The sequence below is a fragment of the Anser brachyrhynchus genome, assembly GCF_964034855.1.
Source record: "Anser brachyrhynchus genome assembly, chromosome: 21".
NCBI classification, from domain to species: domain Eukaryota; kingdom Metazoa; phylum Chordata; class Aves; order Anseriformes; family Anatidae; genus Anser; species Anser brachyrhynchus.
This window is the reverse complement of record NC_137714.1, coordinates 2,491,215-2,514,456: the sequence shown is the minus strand read 5'-3', so window position 1 is coordinate 2,514,456 and position 23,242 is coordinate 2,491,215. Positions and strand designations below refer to the sequence as shown.

At 44.0% G+C, this 23,242-nt stretch overlaps 1 protein-coding gene across 2 annotated transcripts; it reads left to right on the top strand.

Moving 5' to 3' along the window:
• The first annotated feature begins 231 nt into the window (after nucleotides 1-231).
• On the top strand, nucleotides 232-23,169 carry LACTBL1 (lactamase beta like 1). Of its 2 annotated transcripts, XM_080564249.1 has the most exons (8): nucleotides 232-363; nucleotides 981-1,068; nucleotides 4,242-4,386; nucleotides 5,439-5,548; nucleotides 8,949-9,106; nucleotides 10,065-10,312; nucleotides 12,159-12,264; nucleotides 16,058-23,169. In XM_080564249.1, the coding sequence occupies exons 2-8, from the start codon at nucleotides 1,024-1,026 to the stop codon at nucleotides 17,034-17,036; spliced, it is 1,791 nt and encodes a 596-aa protein (XP_080420375.1). In that variant the 5' UTR covers nucleotides 232-363; nucleotides 981-1,023; the 3' UTR covers nucleotides 17,037-23,169. The 2 variants fall into 2 exon arrangements, with proteins under 2 accessions (XP_080420375.1, XP_080420376.1); XM_080564250.1 differs by lacking the exons at nucleotides 232-363; nucleotides 981-1,068 and adding an exon at nucleotides 1,080-1,818.
• The last annotated feature ends 73 nt before the right edge of the window (nucleotides 23,170-23,242 follow it).

The window sequence follows — 23,242 nt, the reverse complement described above, 5'->3', positions numbered from 1 at the left end:
GATTTGGTACATAAATGAGAGCATGATCATTCCCTCCTCTTCAGAGAGCATTTGTAATGTACTTTTACATGATAATGGCAGTGCATTATGAATATTTACAGCTTACAGTGAGTAACCCCTCCCGCTTTTGCAGGCCCCTGTTTTCCACTCTGCTGTGTTGTTTGAGCCATGAAATCACCAGTAATACTCCCTTTTGGCTGCATCCCTGGACAGATGCTGCATTGCTTGAGGAGGGGTGAGGCATGGCCAATAAATAATCTGTGTTCAGGGAGGCTGATTGTTGGGATTAGTGCTTCAGATGCTCTTAACATCTGGAACTCCAAATTCATCATCACTGGAACCCAGAGGACAGCAGCAAGATTGGTAAGAGCTCTGACATGGGGGGTTTTGCCTATTGAATTGCTGCTGACAGGTATCAAGGCAAGAGGGAGTTTGTGGGGGGCGACAGCCATGCTATTATCGCAGCACTTCCAAATCTGTGATACAGTTTCTTGTCTGTGGTTGTGATTCCCAAAACTAAGTAGGGGCTTCAGGTCTTCAGGGACTGTAAGAGGAAGCATGGCTGAGAAGGCGGAGAGAGCACTGAAAGGACCCTGCTGAGCAGGCACAAAGGAATTGTGTCAGCCCTAAAGGTCTCAAAGCTCCAATTCATCGTGTTTGGGAGGTGGGATGAGGATGGTTTTGCTACTGGCAAGTCACAGAGCTTGAGTCCAGCTCTTGCACTGAATTCAAGACCCTGCCAAACAAGAGCTAGAGAGAGAGAAGGCATCACTGTGGACTGGGCTTTGGTTTATATCCCTATCCAAAACCAGTCCCTCCCTGTCGCTCTGCTGATCCTGCTTTGTTACTCTGTGCTAGCAGAAGAGCTTTCCTTGACTGGGCTTTCCTTGATGGGGCTTTCCTCCTGGTTCCAACTCCTTTTTATTTATTTATTTATTTTTTTTTACACTGCACTAACCTTTATTTTCCCTTCATCACAGGGTTTTATGAGTCTTTTGTTTGTGGAGACGGACAGCACAGGGGATGAGAAGAGAATTCTCAACAGCCATGGATGGGTTACAGCTGCGGGTAAGGCTTACCTCACGCAAATCACAACATTCCGCTCTCCTTCAGAGTCTCCAGCAGCTAACGGGAAGGAAAACACCAGCCACATCTACATCTAGTAAGCCTGTTAGCTGGACATGACTCTCTTGTTTATCACTGCAGGGGAACTATAGAATACTGTTCAGCGTTAAGTCCAGAGAGCACCTGAGCTCCTGGCTTAAGCTTCTCTACCTCCCTTTCCTGCAAACAGCTCAGCCTGCCCCCTCCCAAGCCTGCCCGGGGACTGCTGGCTGGAGCAAGTCAGGGGCTGTCCATCTCATGAGTTAATCGCTTCCTGTTCTGCCCGAAGGAGATGAAGCTGCTATAAATAGATTGTGAAGCCCTCATGGTTTCAGCTGTGACTCACACACATGGCAGGGAAGCATTAGAGAGAATTAACATTCAATCTCTCTCAGGCACTTTTCTGAGAGCAAATTCCATTCTGTCCCTGTTGCTTAATCTCCTTGCCCAGGGGAGATCAGCAGCACTTTCTGGAGGGTCTGAATGGGTCAAATGGACAGGTAAACCTGGAGCAGAAACATCATGGAGCAAAGGCTACTTCAGCTGGAGTAACTGAGCAGTGCCTGTCTGACAAGCAGCTGCATTTAGGAGCATGGCAAGGAGCTCTGCTTCACCTCTACTGGGGCTGAGATCAGACAGTCTGGATTTGTTATGGCACACACACACTGAGATGCCCGACAACATCCTCTGGGACTGAGAGAGCTTCTGGTGATGGTATGTGCTGGGACTAGATGAGCATGGGGAGAGGGCAGTTACTGTATAGCTGAGTCTGTGTGCAACTCCCATTCCTTCCCCTCCATCATAAGTTTTCAGAGCTCAGGGAAAAAAATGGAGCATGCACCAAACTTAACTTTGAGAAGCTGGGTGATCTTGTTGCCATATGTATTTGAATTCATTTGCATGTGTCTAAGTGCTTGGTACCCTCACTCGCCCTGCCTTGTTGTGGTTATGCGATTAGCAATGCAGATCATTGAGCAATGTATGTGAGATGGAAAAAAAAAAAAATTAAAAGAGAGGTGAGATCAGACAGATCTTGGAGTGGGAAATGTGAAGAGTCTGTTTGCAGGTATCTATCCACCTTTTTGTCTGCCTGTCTTACAGGTACAGGGAAAAAGCAGTAAGAGTATTTTTTCCTGAAAGATGGCTGGGAAAGTAGTTCTTCCTCCCAGGATGATGAACCTCACACCTAGAGTTGCACTTTTGTGTATTTGGTGCCCTGTGGACAGAAGAGATATCCATGCCTGTAATTTCATAGTATTGCCATGGTTTCATAGCATTTCATCCACAAGGAGGAAAAAAAAAAAAAAAGAGTTTAGACTAATGGATGAGAGTTCAATGTCAGTATCTTTGGGCCCTCAGTTAGTGGTCTGGGGAGCCTGCCGTTTGTGAGATGAGGTATGTGTCAGAAAATCTTTTCCTTTCGTGCTCTTAGACCCAGAAATCAGGATTTCTCAGTGAAGCAGGGAAAAAGGCAGAAAAATCATCTGAGAAACTGCAGATTGGTGGTGAAATCACCTTATTTTGATGGAGATAAATTCAAGGAAATCACCCCACGACTACTCCAGGGGAAAGAGGGTTTTATCCAACTCCTTACTGCAGGAAAGCAGCGTCTCATTGCAGCTCTAGGAAACATCCTCCAACATAAACTGAAGCCTGTCAGTGTGAGGACGGTTAAAGAGATATCATTATACAGGCTTCTCCTCAGAGCCTGATAAGGCACTCTATGAATTGTAGAACAGCTTGGGTTGGACAGGACCTAGTTCCAACTGTTTTAGATTGTTTATATCTAAGCGAAGCTCTTTTTGGTGTCCAAACAGATTCCTCTGTCTAGGAACATATGTGACTTAGTCTGATATCTAGAATATGGACTGCATGTGTGCTGTGTCAGGCTAAGGCTTGAGTGGGTCTATCAGCTGAGTGGGTCTGCAGGAACCTGTATAGTCTTAAGCCATCCTTGAAGTCTTGATGATGTTATGGAAGAACCTGGAGTACGTTGCACCTTCAAAATGTATGTAATAATGCCTGAATTGGCTAAGGGCCTTCAGAAGTAACTGTGGCATCCTTCTGTTCTTGTACAGAAAGTATGCCACATTTGCAACCCAAAACTGCAACCCAGAGTTTCATCAGGGTCTAGATCCCCCAGAAGGATCCTAACAGAGCCACAAAGCCATGTGCAAGTCTGGCAGTGGCTCTACAGTTTACCTTGTTGTAAGTGACAAGGCTCAGTTGACTGCAGAAACTCTTGCATGAACTATCCTGTAATTCACACACAAAAAAAAAAAAGTATTGGATGTAAATGGCAGGCCATTTGTTATATAACATTAATCACCAAGCTTTCAAACGCAACCTATTGATTTCTTACAGTAAGTGAAAGAGCAGAATTCATGCTTAAGGACCTAATCACTTGTCATCTGTTCACTGTTTTTCTTTAACATTTATATGGTGGTCTCCCCAACCTTGATGGTCTCCAGTATTGTGAGATCTGCATCAACCTAAAATATTAGCCATTTTTCCAAAACATGACATTTGAAGATGTCAAGATTATGGAATATAAATGATATAAAGGGAATTACACATGCAAAATAGAAAGTCAAAAAGTTCTATCATTCACGGTACGTGGTGAAATATATATCATTCTTTTATAAAAGCTGTATCTGGCTGGTGGCTGCCAAGAACAGATGCTGGACTCTGCAAAAACGGGGCTGGGGGTGGGGTGGAATAGATATCCAGGAATAAGTCGCGGTGGTTGAGAAGGTATGAAATGAGAGCTCTGAAAAATAATACTGCCAGTCTGGGCTGATGAAATTCACCTGCAGGAATGGAAAAAGGCAATTTATCAGCTGGTGTGTGGGTGGTGTTCTTCTATGAGAATCAGTAAGGCCAAAAAAGTGAGGAGGGTAATGTCTTGAAAAGCTCAGTGAGAGACAAGTTGTCACCTCTGGTTCTAATTACAGATTACAATAATTACAATGTGGTCTAGAATGCCCAGCTAGGTGTCATAAGAGTACTGGGATTAGTCCATGTCCCTGCAGTAGCGTTATTGTTTGATGTAGTGTGCCTCTTTCACCTCACTGGCATGCATGAGAGACCATTTTCCTCTCTCTTTTACTCTGAAATGATATCTTTTCTGCTTACAGCAGGCATCCAGCAGCCGGGGCCTCCTCAAGTTCATTGTTATGGAAGTGAAATGGATTCATGTGTTGGCCATCTTCTTCTTTCTGCTGTCTGTAGCTATGACAGGCTGCTTCCTGTGGCAGTACAGCCTCCCCAGGGTGGATCCCAGTGAGTAAACAGCTTTAAACCTGACCAATAAAAGGCCTTTTTCACTGTGGACATTTTTTCCCAAAGAGCTGACAGCACCCAGATTTACCACATGCTAATTGGTGCAAGAACAGAAAATTGGGTTGATGGGATGCTATTTAACTCTTCTGGTGTCCAGAGGAGCTCATGATCAGAAGAAAATCTAGCTCATGGATGGATTTGCCAATACTTCTGACTTCAACGTAGATTAAGTGATATACCAAGGAAAAGACATTTTATTTCACATGCCTTCCCCCCCCCCTTTTTTTTTGGCATCTTAATATAAACATTACTCCAATTTAGAATGGATTCTGTTTCACACCTTACCATGTAGTTCATCTGATGGATTTGCTTCCTATCCTATTCCTCTGATCTTAGATCTTTGAACTGGTTAAGTCCCAAGTTCATACTACATGCTACACTGAATAAAAAGATCTTTGCTTGCCCCCTCAAATTTAAGATATGTCTCTGGACCATGCAGGATACAGTTAATTCAGAAGACAGCAAATACACTAGTTGATATAAATGTATTCTATTAACCATTGAAATTGTATTCAATTTTGGGTGGCACTTACAATTCACTTCTACCACTTTCTGAGGTTAAAATATGCATGGGACAACACTGTCCTCCTGAACCCAAACACAGACCCAGCTCTAGACAGTGACATGGCACTTTTACTGCTTCTAAATCCAGTAACAAATAGCCTCCACGGTGTTTTGTAGACCCAGCCTCTTACTCTTCCAGGTTGCAGAGTCAGTTGCAGCCTTTTGCAGATCCTGTTTGTTCCATGTACTATATATATCACATTGGAATGAGCAATAACAGAGCACAATGATCTTTTCACGTCCTGTAGTATCCAAGATAGAAACAATTCCAGATTCTCTTTTTCTGTGCAGAAGTGTCTTTCAGCTTTGGACAATGCAGTCAATAAAGCTAGTGCCGACTGTCGGATGAGGTTAGAGATTCTCAATGATTCTATGATTTTCGGTATGTCTATTCAAGTCATGTGTACTATCTGTGAACTGTTTTCCAGACCCGTCTGTGATGGAAGTAAGATCAGAAGCTGTGCAGATGTGCCCCCGCTATCCGGAACCAGTACCACTGGACCACCCAATCCCCATTCTGAAGGATGCATTGGAGAAGGTCTGTGAGGAGAAGGGAACTGGGAGAGACATATTTCATGACTGTTGTTCTGAAGGGTACATAGGAGCCACTATGTATTTTGCCCCTGAGCATCACTGAGAAAGGAGGTAGGGGACAGAGAAAATGTATATCACATGAATCTACAAATGGGTATATAAAACTCCTTCACTGACCATACAGAACAGGTCCATAGGCAGTTAACTTAACCAAATAATAAGTTATGATGAATTGATATTATTACTTGTCCATCAGAAGTTCTGGTGAGCATCCATCAGCAGAAATGATAGCTGCTCTTGTTCTTGGCATCTTGTCAAGGCATCATTCATGTCCTGGGAAGCAGCTGACTCATGTAACTAGTGCCTATTAGCCAGTGACCATCACTTCCTGATTTTATTGCTGTACTGGCTTTCTTACATGCCACCATTTAAAAATCAAAAAGCTCTTGTAGCTAACTTCAGAAAAGGAGTGGAGGAAAAGGGAAAGGGGAAGAGGAAGGGGGTAGGGAAGGGGAAGGAAACCTGCATCTGAACGAAGGAGAGACCTGTTTTTTCTCAGTATGATATGTTTTCTCTGACATTGTAGTGCTGTTTGAAATTCTAGTAGGCTCTATTTGAAATGAGGAAATAATGTAGCATTTCCTTGACTGTATGAAGTGTAAGGACAACCATGCTTTGACAGGACACACCTGATTTTGTAGACCCTGATTATATGATATAGTCTTCCATTTGTCTCTTTTTCCAGGCTGCAGAGTCCTAGCTTAATTAGTCATAATGAGGAAGCTGTCCCACAGCTGTGATTGCTGTTTTCATTCTTCTTTGAGTACTTTCCAGTTCTAGCATACTCTTGTGGAGATGCAGGAAATCAGAACCCTAGACAGCATTCAAGGTGCAATTGGATCAGGGATTTATACAATGACAAAGTACTGTTTTCTGTTCTATTTTTTGTTGCATCTCTAATAATAGCTAATATTTGCTTTATCTCTTTTTCTGTCACAGAGCACTGAGCAAATGTTTTCACAGGAACATCCATCATAGACCCAAGGTCTTGTTCCCAAGTGCTCACAATCAGCTCATTGCCCATCTCTGTGTATGTGTGGTTAGGGTTGTTTTCCTACATGCACATCAGTTTGTCTACACTGAATTTCAATTGCTATCACTTCACATTCAATGTTATAAAGTCTCTATTGTTGTCTCTGATGTTATTGTAGAGAGGTATTTTATTATTCAATTAGAAGTCAGAGAGGTTGTAGGACACCAAGTGACCATGAGTCACCAAACCTCCCTTCTATATCCTCCTCAGAAATAAGGTATCCAAACACTTCATAACTTCTTTGAAACAGACTAGTGAAACTATTCCTATTTTGTAAATTAAATAAAGCACAGAGAACCTCATTACTAAATATATAGGAAGACATAGATATTGGAAGGGGCTTAGACACCATAGCCTAAAGATTGTCTTCAGATCGTCTCAGGTTCTGCCTAGGTTTATGATTGCTTGAACCCAAATTAAAGGTCTTGCCTTACCTGAGATAACAAGCCTTAGCTTGACTAAGGGCCTCACTCACTGCCAAAACAGGAATAGCTTGAGCATGAAAACTGAGCCTGCTCAGCCTAATACTGAGGCCACAGCACTGACTACTAAGCCATTCTTTTTTCTTTTCTGACCGTGTATGGGATTATTAGTACTGACTCCCCAAGGCCTGGGGTTGTAAATTCATGAATGCAAACAGTGCTTTTAAAACTGAGGTGGGGAGGGCAGCAAGCACTGTTCTCAATGTTGATATTCAGTGTCATGTGGTAGGATGTCCCCAGAGTAGTGGTAGGAGCTGGTCTCAGCATTGAAGCCTGTCTGAGCTCTTGCATCTCCCTGGGATGCTCTGGCTTTTCTACCTCTATTCCTGGTGCTAATTTCCACTGCTGGTTGTCAGTGTACCTTACCTGCTCATCCAGAGAGGAGGTTCTGAGGATATGACTGGGCTTGGGCTTTCTTGTCTCAAACACTGGGCTTGAAAGAAAGGCCATTTCTTTCATCTTTAACCATTCCATGTAAAAGATAACTTATGTGTGATGATGACATCGTACTCACCGAGTGACTGGCTCTGGGGCAGACACGGTCTGCAGCAGAGCAGGGGATCACAGCATACAGTGGGTTGCCTACATCAAGGCCTCTCGTGGCAGCTGAGGGAGCCACGAGGACCTGGTAGCCTTCATGAGGGCAGCTGATGAGGCTCTGTTGTACAATGACAGTCTGTAGGGAGGGCGGCACACAAAGCATGGCATGGCAGTTTGAGCAGAAGGTTGCTCAGGCAGGGCAAACAGGATGGGCAGAGTATCCCTCCCCTCTCAGGAGACCATCACACCCGATGTCTGCCTTGCAGACAACAAATCTAGCCATGGTGTCCGCCAGGCAGAAAGCTCTTGCCAAAAAGACTGTGGAAACCCAGACCAAATGCCTCCCCAGAATTGCAGCTGTTCAGATCTCCGGCTCCAGGGAGTGCCTGAGCCTTTTGCTACCAGTTTTGAACCTTAACCGTTCTGTGATTCTGTTGTGCTAGGGGAGGTTTAAGTTGGAAACTAGGAGGAATTTCTTCTCAGAAAGAGTGGTCAGGCATTGGAAAGGTTTGCCCAGGGAGGTGGTGGAGTCACTATCCCTGGGGGTGTTTAAGGAAAGGTTGAACATGTTGTGTAGGGAATTGGTTTAGTGGGCAATATTGGTGGTAGGCAGATGGCTGGAACAGATGATCTTGGAGGTCTTTTCCAAACTTAATGATTCTATGACAGTTCTGAGAAAGTCATAAAAGAGTAATGCATTCTCTTTGTAGGAGGTGGGGGGAGCACAGTGGCTGATTAAGTCTATATAACCCTGGAACAATAGGAAGCAAAAAGCAATCACAGCCTTCTGTGTTCAGTACTGTTCCTCTGAGTGTAGTTTCAACAATACTTTTAGCTCTAGCATGTTTGATGGCATGTGAAGTATCATGGGATATTTGAAAGGTCTGGATCTTTTTCTCATATATATTTGAACCTATATATTAGTGTAAATAACAGGTGCACCATAAAATTTAAGAAGAAAGAAATTGCAATTTTTAGAGTTTCAGCATTTTTTAAAATCATATAAACATCATAGATATTATCAGAATGAGCACCACATTCCTCTAAACAGTGGATGTGTAGACTTGAAGAAAGAAACTGCATAATTCAGCATAAGCAATTCAAAGGAACAGGACAGATAAAATATATTCTTCTGGCAAAACACATTTGAAAAATCACCAGGCTGTGTATACTCTCAGTTGCTTAATAGTAAGTAGGGCTGATTTTCTGCATCTAGCTATGCCTGTTACAGAGTATATGCATTATAAGACTCTTCATTTGGATATTTGTCATTTCGTATCATTTTCCAGGTAGATATGATGCTGCGGCAAAAGATTCATAGCTCTGGTCTCCCGGCCATGTCTGCCATTGTTATCTACAATGACACTGTACTGTGGACGGGCAACTTTGGAAAGAAGAATGGCTCAGATCCCTCCTCAGTGGTGCCCAACGAGTATACTATTTACAGGTGAGACCTGTTTCTACTGTGTTATATATGAAACATACGGGTTGCATGCTATCAAACGTTATCCTCAAAGTGAACAATTTTGAAAAGTTTTAGTAGCTGTGATTAACAGATACACACACACACACACACTCCCTGTATCATAATACAATCCCTGCATAGAGGACCTCGTGCTATTTGTTCCAGAAGACCTTTTCCAAATTTGACTCTGTTCTGTCACGAGTGGTTCTCCCCAGGGGTCGCTGTTGGGGCCCATCCTTTTCAATATCTTTATTGATGACTTGGATGAGGGAATTTAGTGCGCCCTCAGTAAGTTTGCAGATGACACCAAGTTGGGGGGACATGTCAATCTGCCAGAGGGTGGGAAGGCCCTGCAGAGGGACCTGAGCAAGTTGGGTCGATGGGCAGAGGCTGATGGGATGAGGTTCAACATGGCTAAGTGACGGGTCCTGCACTTTGGCCACAACAACCCCATGCAGTGCTACATGCTTGGGGCAGAGTGGTTCAAAAGCTGTGCAGAGGAAAGTTCTGTAGTCCAATGCACTACTGGGGTTGCATTTAATCATGTAAACATCATAGATACCACAAGAATGAGCACCACATGTCTTTTACACAGTGGACACGTAGACTGAACAAAAGAAACCACATAATTCAGCATAAGCAATTCAAATGAAGAGTGCAGTTTAAATATGTTCTTTTGCCAAAACATATTCAAAAAAGCCTCCATCCTGTGCAGACTACTCCAGAATGTTGAATAGCAGACCATGAAGGCCAGAGTTAAGGATATTAACCTGACCTACTTTCCAGCATGTTAGCCATTCTGTTCTGAATTAATAGAGGTATTGGCATGTAAGTCTACAGGCAGTGGGTCAGTTTGGTACTGAGTACTGCTCGTACTGAGCATCTGTTGTTTTGTTTCATGGGTTTCTCAATACATCTATAAATGTTTGTTACTTAACAGAATTGCCAGTGTATCCAAGATCTTTCCAACCATTATGTTGTACAAGATGTGGGAAGAAGGGAAAGTCACATCTCTGGATGACCCTTTGGAACGTTATGTCCAGAACTTTGCCATTAAAAATCCTCTGGGAAGGTTCAAGGCATCAGAACAGAGATATACAGCAGATGGGCTGATTTTTTTGGAAAAAGGCTCAACATCACTTAAGCCATCTCCTGTTACCTTGCGCAGAATGGCCAGCCAGCTCTCAGGTGAGGCATCCCTGCTTGCTGTCTGCAGACCACTGTGCCACTTGAAAGAGACCACAGAGACAACAGATCATATGTCAGCGATAAAAAAGGCAGCTCTTTAGGCCATTTACCAGTATGGGCTCTGCACTTCTCAGAGGTCAGGAAAGACCCTTGGAATCAAGCTGTCAGGAGCTTCGTGAAGTGATTAATGGAAACTCCTCCAGGCCACCTGTTCAGAAAGGGGCCAAGCTGCATTGTGGGCGGGGGAATTGTTTTTCCCATACAAGATGAATATATATTTATTTCAACGCTGTAGCCTGACCTGAAATCAGTCTCAGATTGCATAACAGTTTTTGTACTCCAGCCTGGAGTGCTCTTATTTTTCTGAGATGTAGAGTTGAGGGTCAAAGTGGCACCAAACATTTCTACTTTGATCAGATAGACCTAGATTGCTGAGCTAAATTTAGCTGTCAGTTTGCTTTCTGATCTGGGATTCCTGAGCTATTAATAGCTTTGTACTTGCTGGCAGGAGACTATTAATCTGCTGCTACTTTCATACCTGGGAAAATCTAACGTTAAGGTGGAAAGATTTCACAGGACCCGGGAGATAAAGGTCCTCTTGAAATAAAGTTTTTAATACTTGACTTGGGGATTCCAGAATTCACTGATCAAAGACACCATGCTGAGATCTTCTGCAGCAGTTTCATTGAACTCTGTAGAACTTGCATTATTGCAGATTGGAATAAATAACCTAAATTAGGACCTGAGATTAAAATAATCTGTAGGCAAATTGCAGTACCTCAATAGAGAGCAGAGCATCACCTGAAGCCAGCCAAATAAGGGGTTTCCAAGGACTAATTAGACTGAAGTCTGGAAATATATCTGTTTAAAAGACAGAAAACACAAAGTGGCCTGTAGCAGTAGGAGACTGAAAGGAAGGCCTTTGCACAAGGCTGCCCAGCTCCTGGCCATGGTGATGTTGCTCTAGCCATCCTAATTATGTCTTGAGGAGCACCAACTCTGCCTGGTTCTGTCTGGCTCTTAGGAGTGCCCAAAGCCAGTCTGGCTGCTACTTACAGGAGTAGACTGTGCTGGGGCTGCAGCTCCCTGCCTTGCTGCAGTTCCTTCTCATCTGGTGTCTTGCATCTCAAGCTCACGCAATGGAATTTTTCAGAGATCAAGTCTTCTGTAGAATGGCATAAAGAACAAAAATCTGTTTAAAGGATCTGTTTAAAAATTGTTTTAAACTTCATAGGCAAGGGAATAATCATGTGGAAATACAGACAGGGATTTCCCTGGCAGCCAATATGTCCTTCACTTCCAAAATACACCTGGGTAGTTTCTATTTTATTCACCAAGGTATTTTTGCTGAATGTAATAGTCCAGAGTTAGTGTTGGGGCAGGAATTACATTACCCAGATTCAGTGGTCTATGACTTGAATTTTGTGGCTTGCAGTCCAGCACGACCAGGTTCTTGCAGCACATTTGCTTTGTTCATATCTGCATCATTACTGTTTCCATCTTGCCATTGAATCTTGCCTTTTGATTGCTCTTCACCAGATTCAACATTTCCTGGATATTGTGGTTTAACCCCAGCAGACAGCTAAGCAGCACAGAGCCACTTGCTCACCCTTCCCACACATTCCCAGTGCTTTTCCCAGCTGTATCACAGAAGAGAATTAGAAGGACAAAAGAAAGAAAGCTGGAAATCTCTTGGGTTGGGAAGGGAAGGGACTATTTTTATGTTGAATCCAAAACACAGCACCATACCAGCTACAATGAAGAAAATAAACTCTCTCCCAACCAAACCAGAGCATTGGACCATAACTGGTGTCAAATTGTGGGATGTTTCTTCTCCATGGTACAGGTCTGCCCAGGAAGCTGCGATCTACCAGCCTGCTGTGGAAAGGCAATACACAAGATGCTCTGGCTCTCCTGAAAGATGATGTCTTGGTCGCTGATCCTGGAACCAGGTCAGATGTATTCACTGATGGGCTTTTGGTTTGGGTTCATGTTCCATACTGACATTAATCTCACCTATAGACTCCATGGCCCATGGAAAAAGACAGCTATTCCTAGAAGGAGATTCAGTTTACCCATCTGCAAACACACTTGTCTTAGGTTGGAAAGAGTTACTTTTAGAGGTGCCAGGTTCTTTTTTGATTGAGTATAGAGCCTGAGCGAGAAGACTAGATGGGGCAAATTAAATCAATATACTTAGGTCCAATGAGCCTTAAAGTGTGAAAGGTACAGATTTTCACATGTGACCAGGCAAGTTAAACCAGTGAATTTAAACTGTCATAGATTTTACTGAAAGTTATGCTATGTCTGTAGAAATTTGCACATCTCTTATTATAAATTCTACTAACAGTTGTTAACAATTTCTGTAGTCTGTTAAAACTCTGTTATCTGAACTGCAGTCAAACAATCAAACTTATGAAAAAGAGCTAATGGGCAGTGGATAAGGGAAAAGATTTAGACTTAAAAAAGAATCAAAGTCTGCAAAATTTTTAGTGATTCAAATTATATTCTGAAATATAATTCTGAAATATATATGTTCTTAATTCAATTATATTCAGAAATAATTAGCTTAGGGTTATTAAGGATTCTACATCACATGAAGCCTGTAAGCTTAGAAAACTCTTTCTGAAAACAAATTAATAGTTTGGTCATGGCAACCTTGTGCAGAGTTCTGTCCAATATCATGTAGGAGGTTAGAATATATGTACCTTTTAAGACTTGAGTACCAGATAGAAAAGTTATCTGCATTGGTATCTATGTATCATGCTCACCATTAAGATACATGAGGACATCCACTCACAGTATCTGAACCCCTTATTACTTCATGTATTGTTTATTTTAACTCTGTGTCACTCTTCCTGGATATACTCACAGCTAACATACCATTCTTGCGAAAGAAAATTTATAATCATTGCTATGGAAAACTGAGTTTTCTATCACACCGGGATGAGGACGATAATGAATTATTCTATGAGGTATTAAGGGATATCTCTAGATCATCTGACCTTGTCCATATGGGTGACCTCAACTTCCTAGATGTTAACTGGGAATACCACAAAGCTGATACAAACAGGTCCAGGAAATTCCTAAAACACACTGGAGATAACTTCTTGGTATAAGTACTAAGGAAGCCAACTAGGAAAGGTGTCCTGCTTAATTTGTTGCTTGTAAACAGAGAGGGTCTTGTGACTGAGGTTGCAATTAGTGGCCATCTTGGCCATTCAGTGACCATGAAGTAATTGAGTTTAAATCTTTGATGATACACAAGGAAAACTGCCAGCAAAACATCAACCCTGAATGCGGGTACAGCAGATTTCAAGCTGCTCAAGGAAGTAGGTGTAAGGTCCCCTGGATATCTGCTTTTGAAGGTATTGGGATCTATCCGTGCTGGTCACTTTTTAAGAGTCGTCTCTTAAAAGAGCAGGAGCAGGTAATTCCAAAGTGTCAGAAGTCAAGCAAGAGGGGCAGAAGTCTGTCTTAGCTGAGCTTGGATTTTTTTCTAGAGCTTAGGCGCAAAAAGAAGGTCTATGGACACTGGAAACAAGGTCAGGCGTCACAGGAGGACTATGGAGATTCTGTTCGCCTTGTATGGAGAAAATTAATGCGACCAAAGCTCAATTACAGTTGAAGATGGCCAGTACTGTGGGGGACAACAAAAAGGGCTTTTTAAAGTGTGTTAACAGCAAAAGGAGGACCAGAGAAAACGCTGGACCATTACTTGATGAGGATGGTCACCTCACAAATTAGAATGTAGACAAGGCAGAGACACTTAATGCCTTCTTTGCCTCTATCTTCAACACCAATGACAAGCCCTGGGACCCCAGATGCGCTGAGTTGGAGGACTGTGACGTGGAAACGATAAATTCCTAGCCAACTCCAAACTTATGCAGAATTTGCTGCTCCAGATGGTTGCATGAGTCTATGGGGCCCAATGGGATTCATCCCAGGATACTCAGAAAGCTGAATGATGCCATCACGAGACCTCTCTGAATTATTTTTCAATGGTCTTGGGAGTCTGGAGAGGTCTCTGTCAACTGGAAGATTGCAAATGTCCCAGTTTTCAAGAAGGGTAAGAAATTGTTACACGTGATCTGCACAGAGGACTCAAATGTGTAATAAAAGGGTTGCAGATGATACTGAATTTGGAGCTGCTGACTGCCTGGAGGGTGGAGAGGCCTTGCAGGGAGATCTTGACAGATTAGAGGGCTGGGCAGTCACCAACAGCATGACATTCAACAAGAGCAACTGATGGACTCTGCACTGGGGACAGGACTACCCTGGGTATATATACTGACTAGGGGACGAGAGGCTGGAGAGCAGCCCTGCAGAAAAGTATCTGGGGGTTCTCGTCAACAGCAAGTTGAATCAGGAGTCAGTAGTGTGCCCTGGCAGCCAAAAGGATCAACCATAGCTGGGGTGCATCGCACATGTCATTGCTAGTCGGTCAAGGGAAGGGATTGTCCAGCTCTGCTCTGCACTGGTGCAGCCTCACCTTGAGTTCTGTGGAAGGACATAAAACTATTAGAGAGTGTCCAAAGGAGGGCTGCAAAGATGGCGAAGGGTCTAGAGGACAAGACGTATGAGAAGTGGCTGAAGTCACTTGGTTTGTTCAGCCCAGAGAAGAGGAGACTGAGGGGAGGCCTCGTGGTGGCCTGCAGCTTCCTCACAAAGTGGGGCAGAGGGGCAGGCACTCATCTCTTCTGTCTAGAGATCAGCGATCGAACGGCACCAACCCTTCTGGAGTTCAAGAAGCATTTGGACAAAGCCCTCAAATATATGGTTTGTTTTTTGGGTGGCCCTATTTAGAGCCAGGAGCTGGACTCAATGATCCTTATAGGTCCCTTCCAACTACCTATTCTATCATTTTGTGATAATATATTTTTCTGGGAATGTTGAACTTCAGCCCATTTCCGACATAAACTTTTAGTCCTATGTGTATTTATTCCTGAGGTAAAATATGTATGTACACATCATGCTTTTATTCATCTAGATGAGCTGGAAGTAGTTGAAGTGGCTCCAAATTTATGATCCAAATAGACCTTAGTGAGGTGTATCTTCACACCACTTAAAAAATATCAAACATTAAAACACGATTTCTGATATTTATTTTTTTTGGAAACAAAATTGTCCGTTCATGTCTTTAAACTTAATTCAAGTGAAAGTCTTAATGCCCTTTATGTATATTACCGACTCAAGCACTTAGATGTCTTTAATCTCTCACCATTGCTGGATACTGGTTTAGAGACATTTAAGTGCTTTTTAGATGCTTTTCCTATCTTAAGATAGCTTAGGTCCTTCAGCGGTTGCACCATGTTAAATCTCCTGAGGCTCACCTGGGATTTTGAGACCTTTAAGGTAAGCATGTCTTATTCTTGACTCTGCTCTTGGAAAGAATGAAGACATTCTTTTTGTGAACAATTATTAGACAGTAAGTCAGGATATGCAAATATATAGGTTTTTGCTTAAAGGTTTTTTGTTTGTTTGTTTGTTTGTTTGGCGTTTTCTATCTCTGGCCTGCTTTCTAACCTTAGCAGTTAAATAGCTCAGCTGATGTTCATGTAAGAAATTTCTCGTTCCTGAATTAATTACAAATCAAGACATTAGCACTTTTTCTCTGTTACTGCCTTCTCACTTCTTTCTCCTTCTTTCCCCAGATGAAAGAGACCTAGCCAGTGTTTTAACAAAGTCATACCTACACTGCATCACTGAGGGAAGGCTGATGCAGATATATTCCTTTCTTTTCAGATGCCACTACAGCAATTTGGCCTTCTCACTGATGGCGCATGTACTAGCTGACCATGCAGCTGAGGGACAATACCAGCGCTGGATCTCAGAGAACATCCTAGACCGCTTGGGCATGGAGGACACTGGCTTCGACATCACACCACCGATCCGCTCCCAAATGGCTGTGGGTTTCTACGGCAGCCAGCAGCCAGCCCCTCTTTATGACCTCGGCTGGTACAGGCCTTCTGGCCAGATGTACTCCACAGCTGCTGACCTTGCCAAGCTGGCAATGGTCTTTTTGGGCACCTATCACCGTCGTCTCTTAGAACCTGACACAGTGAAGACAATGCTGACACCTCTGTTTAAGTGCTCCACTGAATACTTTGCTAACAAGACTGGCACACCCTGGGAGATTAATGAGCAATTGGGTTATGATGTCATTAGGAAGGATGGAGACCTTGATGGATATTCAGCTACCTTCTCACTTATCCCCAAACTCCGCCTGAGCTTCATTGTACTGATGGCAGGGCCCAGGCCTCAAGGTGAAGATATTGTAACTCAGACATATGAGTATCTTATTACTGCCATGGAGACTGCATTCAGAGAGGCAGAGAAAACCTTGTCTCCTCCTCCAAGTCCAGTCCCTTATGTTGGTTACTATACCTACTCCAACTTGACTTTCTATGAGATCAAAGTTGGACCTGGTGGGGTGCTGGTCATGCAGCAGTTTGGGCCTCACGTTGAAGAGCTGATCCCTGAGAAGTACCGGACAATCAAGCTCCATCACCTGGAAGATCGTGTCTTCCAAGTTGTTTTTGACAAGGAGTTCCCTTGTGTTCTGCATCTTGGCTCTGCTTCCATCTCACTGGAGACCCAGAATGGGCAGCTCTTTAATTTTTATCCATTTGATCGCAAGGGTTTGTCTCCTGGGTTTGATGCACCAGGGCTAAACACATACAATGTACTGCGTGTACTTCGTAAACCTGTATTCTATAGCTAAATGTCCCTTCTCCTTTTCTGACCATTCCTGGGAGATGGCTCAAAATCTGCATCTTACCAGACTCTCCTGTCTGCGTGGCTTTATGGATGCCGCTTGAAAGGGAAAGATGCTGGCAAATGACTCTCTTGTCCAACAAATATGTCATGTATCACTTCTAAAATGACTGCGATGGTTTGCCACCCCTGGCACTGCATGACAGACTGGCTAGCAATGGAGGATGCCTACAGAAACAATAAGTGGGAATGTGCTGGATGGATGGTGTTTGTATGTCATAAAAAAAAAAAACTTGAGCACTTAGGTCTTCACACATTTACTGCCTGTATAATTACCATTGTGGTGATTGACTGGTACCATCGAAGGGCTGGGAATTATTATGATTATTTTTGCCTCATTTTGAGGAATCCAGTCTGCAGTCTGAGTGCCAAGATAAAAACTGCTACTGTCATGACATCACTCCTGACCTAAGATCTTCCTGACAAGATGGCCCTTTACAACATCCTTTGCTCCTAGCTGATGTATTATAACTGACTTCACTTTGCTTCAGCAAGAGGGATGTATGACATGAAATCAAGCCACAACACATCACTATATTCATGGCACGAGGGCATAAATTTACAGGCAGCGTGAAAAGCCTTGGTTGTAAATCTGTAAGGTTTTGATCATTTGTATCATACATCAACAAATCCCTAATTCTTTCCCTCTGCTTTAACATCTGTCATCTGGCAAAATGACAGCTGGCGATAATTGGTATTTGTTATCATTAGGACTCTTCTGCCATCTCCTGGGCGAGATGTATAAAAACCCTCAAGACATTTTTGCGAGAGGATGCATTAGTAAACCCAAAGTTACAGATGGAAATTTGAATATTCATTTCTGCTCTTTTGTAAAGAAAACAAATAAACGATAGCAAAGCCAATAGCCAAGAAGCAAGCAAACTGATACATAGATTTTATTCAAACAGTTTCTAAGACTTGAAATAATTTGATTTATTAGTAGTCTTAGGGCACAAAGGAAAAATAATTAAAAAAAAAAAGTTATGCTATTAATGATTAAGCTAGGGTTATAGACATACTTCTCAGCCAAAAGTAATTTTCATCTATACATAAAGCCTTGTCCAAACAAGACAACAATTCATCAATATTAGTAAGAAAATTCTGTTGGAAATATTGAAAGTAATGTATTTTCCTTTTTAACCCCAACTTTGTAATGTCAGCATTCCCAGCACCATACACAATGACTAATATTCTTAAGAAAATCACTGAATTGCTTACAAGCCATTTAAATCAATCTAGACTGAAATACGACTGCTTTTGGGGGTTCCCACCTCCTAGTTCCCAGCCTGGCATCTCCTAGGTGTGGTAATGCAGTACTAAGTTTTGAATATTTTTTAAAATGACCATAAGTGTGAGTGCTTGTCCTTGGCCATTTCCTCTATTTCTTACCTGTGTAACACTGACATACACTTTGATAAATGTGTTGCTCTGCTGGACATCTACACCTGTCATGAAAACTGTTTACCTGCCTATCTGTTTGCAATGGTAGGAAAACGGTAGGAAAATATAAATGCTTTTTGTAAGTCTAAATCTTAGCTCAACTAGGAGCAAAGGATAAGACCCAGAGAATCTTCTAAAACATTTCTATTAGATTTGTTACAAAACAGAACTTTCTTGAATAAGGTACATTAAGTTTCTGACCAGCTCAGAGTGAGCAGAGATGGAGTTGGTAAAACTTACTGTAAAAGCCTTCCCCTTCCTGTCTTTCCTGTCCCTTTGTGGGATCCTCTGCTGAAATCTTTTTTGTTTTGCCGCTGCCTTTCTGGCCAGACCATCAGTGTGCAAACCACACAAGCAAACACCATGAACTTACACCTCTTTTTCACCACATACCCCTCTGCATTCCCAGGACTCATTTATTTGGCTTGTTTGACTGTTCCCAATAAAGGCAAACCTCAATCCCTCCACTCCATGCAGCTTTTAATTATATCTGTCACGGAAGGTTTGTTCAATGAATTTTCATCCCTTTGTCTTGACTTGCCTTGACAATGCTCTCATTTTGAAGAGGATTTCACTCTGTGAGAAACCAGGCTGGACTAGGACTGGCCTCAGAGCAACATCTCTTCCAGGAAGAGTCCTTATTTTGCCTCTAGGGTTCAAGAGGAGGCTCGTAGTGCATCCCCGTATGCCCTGGGAGGCCTCTAGGGCATCCTAGAGGAAACTGGAGGTCACTGGGAGGCATTCTGGGGGAGCTAGTGGGAACTGGGTGGCCTTGGTTGACCTGCGGAGGATCTAGGGTGCAGGAGACAACTACAGGAGGCCTGCAGTGTGCCCAAGAGTGTGCTAGAGAGCCCTGAGAGGCCTCCAGAGGCCATGAGGTTCCTGGAAGTGTCCTTATTTTGCTTCTAGGTTTGAAGAGGATGTTCGTAGGGTAGCCTAGAGTGCCCTGGGAGGCCTCCAGGGCATCCTAGAGATATCTGGGGGTCACTGGGAGGCTTTCCAAGGGAGCTAGTGGGAACTGGGTGGCCGTGGTTGACCTGCGGAGGATCTAGGGTGCAGGCGAAGACTACAGAAGGCCTGCAGTGTGCCCGAGAGTGTGCTAGAGAGCTCTGAGAGGCCTTCAGAGGCCACAAGATTCCAGGATCAGTCCATATTTTGCCTATAGGGTTCAAGAGGAGGCTCTTAGGGCATCCTGGAGTGCCCTGGGAGGCCTCTTGGGCATCCTAGAGGAACTGGGGGTCAGTGGGAGGCTTTCTGTTGGGGCTAGAGGGCACTGGGTGGGTACTGCCTTGGTGAGTGTGACATTAGTTTTTAAGTCTGTGCAGCAGAAGGCCACGTTTCAGTGTCTTGTAGTGTGTTTTGACCCATCAGCGTAGCCTTTTGGTTTTCAGATAGCCTACTCAAGTGCCTAATTGCACCTGTGAGTCATGTTATTACATGTGGGGTTTTTTGTTTTGTTTTGTTTTTTGTGTAATCTCTTATGCTCCTAAATTATTTTTGCCTATGGAAAGAAAGGTTTGAGCTAATTCCAGTTGAAATCGTTTCAGTTACTTGCTTGATCATATTGTCCTTTCAATATTCAAAGCTGAAGCAAAAGCACAGGAATTGTTGCTTCTAGAAATAGCCCAGTTCTCTGTGCTGTGCTTTGCACACTGTTGAGCTAAGCCCGATAAACAAAAACAACACAGCTGCTGCTCATCCTTCTTGATTTCTTTTTATTATTATTATTTTATTTCTTATTTTTTTTCCTCTGCCCCACCCTTTCCCAGGTGATTGGTTGGGTGCCAGGTGGGCCTAATGGTATATAAGCCACAGGTGTCCCATCAGAGAGCTCTTTCTGCCCGAGCTGCTCTTTGGGGTAAGTGCTTTGTTTTTCCTTCAGGCAGTTGTAGGGTTCTTTAGGTGGGTCAGAGTCTATGGGCTGGTGCATTTCCAAGTTGAGAGAGGTAAGCGCGTCTTTTTGAGGTAACAACTAGTAGGATCTTTTAGAGTAAAGCAATCTATATAATAGTAGGTACCTTTATTGCATACGTCTCTTCTTCAGGTGAGTAATTTTTACAGCATGCTTATGGATAGGAAGATGATGTTACTTCGCATGTTTGCCCTGCGGTTCTAGGACCCTTATGATTTTTGCAGAATTACAGGGCTTACTGTGAATGTGACCTTATGTCTTCACCTGTACATCAAATATTATCAAAGTTACAACCTTGGTGGTAAAGGGATGGAGCAGGGTTTAGGGGAAATGTATCTTCCAAGTTCCCTGTGCCTGTATGTATGTGAAAACAGCGGCTGTAGGCACGTATGGTGTAGTCTTTTTCAGGGTTAGGGACAGTTTATTATATTTTTGGAGCTTTTTCCTGCTGTTCTGCTGGCTCTCTAGGACCTTCTGGAGGCGTCGCAGGGCCTTGCAGTGTACTCTAGCACCCCCTAAAAGCCTCACTGGACTCTCCAATGCTCTCTACAGTATCCTACAGCTTTCCCAGTGTATTCCACTGCGAGTACTCCAGTGAGGGAGTACCACAGGAGCTAAAGGTCACTGTGTGGCCCTGGTAGACCTGCGGGTGATCTAGAATGGAGCAGAGGGCCACTGGAGTCCTCCAGTGTGCCCTAGATTGTGCTAGAGGACTTTGGGAGGCCTCCAGGGGCAGTAGACAACAGGAAGCAGCCCTGGGAGGCCTCTAGGGTGCAGGAGGATGTTTTTAGCACACTCTGGAGCGCACTGGAGTGTACTGGTAGGCCTCTAGAGCATGCTGGAAGCAGCTGCCCTCGCTGATACGAGGACAAGTTCTCCTGGGAGCCCATGCACAGCTCCTGCACTCCTTTGCTTTCCTTGGACCTTCTCCTTGGATGCTCCAAACCAAACTTCCTCGGCCACCTCTGCAGGTGTCCCGGCGCAGAGCACACATGCAAGGCTCTGATCTCAGCAGGTTTCTTTAGAATAGTGCTTGTACTAGGAAGCCCTCACTTCCTCATCCCATCTATGCTTGGAACAAACAAACAAAAAAAAAAAAAAACACCCCAAGCCCACACTGCAATAGCCTCCCAGCTAGGATAAAATCTATATAGTAGCACAGATTTATCCCAGCTGGGTCCACACAAGTGCCCAGTGCAGAAGTCATGCCATAGCATGAAGCCGTGCTTCCTCCTCAGCTCTGCTACACCCCAAGCTTAGGAGCATCTTAGTTTCACCCCAGAGCTTTTCTTCCAGAGAAGATTGGATCAGGACTGCATCCTCCACAACTAAGTGTTGTGGCAGGCTTTGTACGCTTGGTTTGGATGCGTTTTCCGGGGAAGTGAATCTGAATTGACCAAAGGAAAATATGTTTAAAACACTGCTTTAAAATTATGTCCAAATCCTAGTGTTGCCCCTGCAAAAGCCTTCTCTGCTCCACCAGCTCCGCTGGCCTGTTTGTGCTCTACCCCCCCAACATCCTGGGCTGTGTTTCTGGATGCATCTGCAGGAGATCATGGTTTCCACCCGGTCTGCTCTCCAGTACAACTGGTGGGGAAAGGAAAACCAGGTTGTCAACAGCCACTTGCCAGTGTGGCAGAGAAGGGGCTGGTGAGCTACAGGGGATGGAACTGGAAGGCTGAGACCTCAGTGAGGGTGCCCAGGCAGCCTAGTGCTTAATGCAGTAACCTCCATTACTACAATCTGCTCTCGGTCCATCCTGCAATGGCTCCTCAGGGCAGATTTTGGACAGAGCTGGGCTACATACCTTCAAAGTTTTTTGTTTTTTTTTACTGCAAAACAGACCTCCATCACTTGCCTCCACTGAAGCTCAGGTTGCTTCAAAAGTAGGTGAAGTCATCATGTTCCAAACACCCTGAACTGCAACTCCTGAAGCTTATAGGACTGATCTTGCTAAATCCAGCTCACTTTCACCATACACCAGTGAAAGGTCCACGTGGCACCAAGTGAACTGGGGGTACTGCCACCTTGCCAGCCTCACCCTGCCTGTGTCCCTGAGGAGGGGAGCACCTGGGCAGAGACGCTTCCCAGAGCCCTGTGGGGAGCACTGGGGGATGCTGCACCCACTCCAGCAATTGAAATCTCACATGCAGCCGTGGTCTCCCTGCAGTTGGTGACAGCATGGGTTTCTCCATCTTTTCCTGGCTCTCCAACAAAGTTCCCTTCCTTAGGAGGACACTACACAGACTAAAAACCTTACCTCGATGAAAAGGTTATCTCCATCCTCGCCATGGTCTTTCCTTTTCAGCCCATCCCCTTCATTGTGGCAATTCCTACCTTAACCGAGATTCTGCAAACCCTCTCCCACCCCAGTACCCAGAGAGCTGCTCTCCAAACTTGCACAGAGCTTGGGCCTCAAAGAAGAGGGGCAATAAAAGGCAGTAAGAGCCAGGCACTAGCATGACATAGCCCCTCCAGGAACAGATGGGACCATCCCTCACAGTTAGTTTCAGGAAAGGGAGCATCATCTGCTCGTTTCTGAGGGCATGACACTGCGTGGCCAGACTGGAGGTTTGCAAGGACTCTGCCTGCCTTGCCCAGGGAATGCTTGATCCAAACACCCTTGAAAACAGCCCACTGGTTTCTAGCCAAGGTGCCTGGGTTCTCTCCTCAGTCACGAAGTCCATGTCCAAGCTCGCATTCCTTCAGTCCAGAAGCAGTCCTGGAGGCCACGAAACACGCTGGATCAAGTGTCACCTAGTGGCAACAGAACCGACGAAGGTCTGCAGAGACCCCACGTG

Coding starts and splice junctions, on each gene's coding strand:
- LACTBL1 (XM_080564249.1), top strand. CDS start 1,024: ATGAGAAGAGAATTCTCAACAGCCATGGATGGGTTACAGCTGCGG. Junction 4,387..5,438: donor CCTCCCCAGGGTGGATCCCA/GTGAGTAAACAG, acceptor ACTGTTTTCCAG/ACCCGTCTGTGATGGAAGTA. Junction 5,549..8,948: donor TGAAGGATGCATTGGAGAAG/GTCTGTGAGGAG, acceptor ATCATTTTCCAG/GTAGATATGATGCTGCGGCA.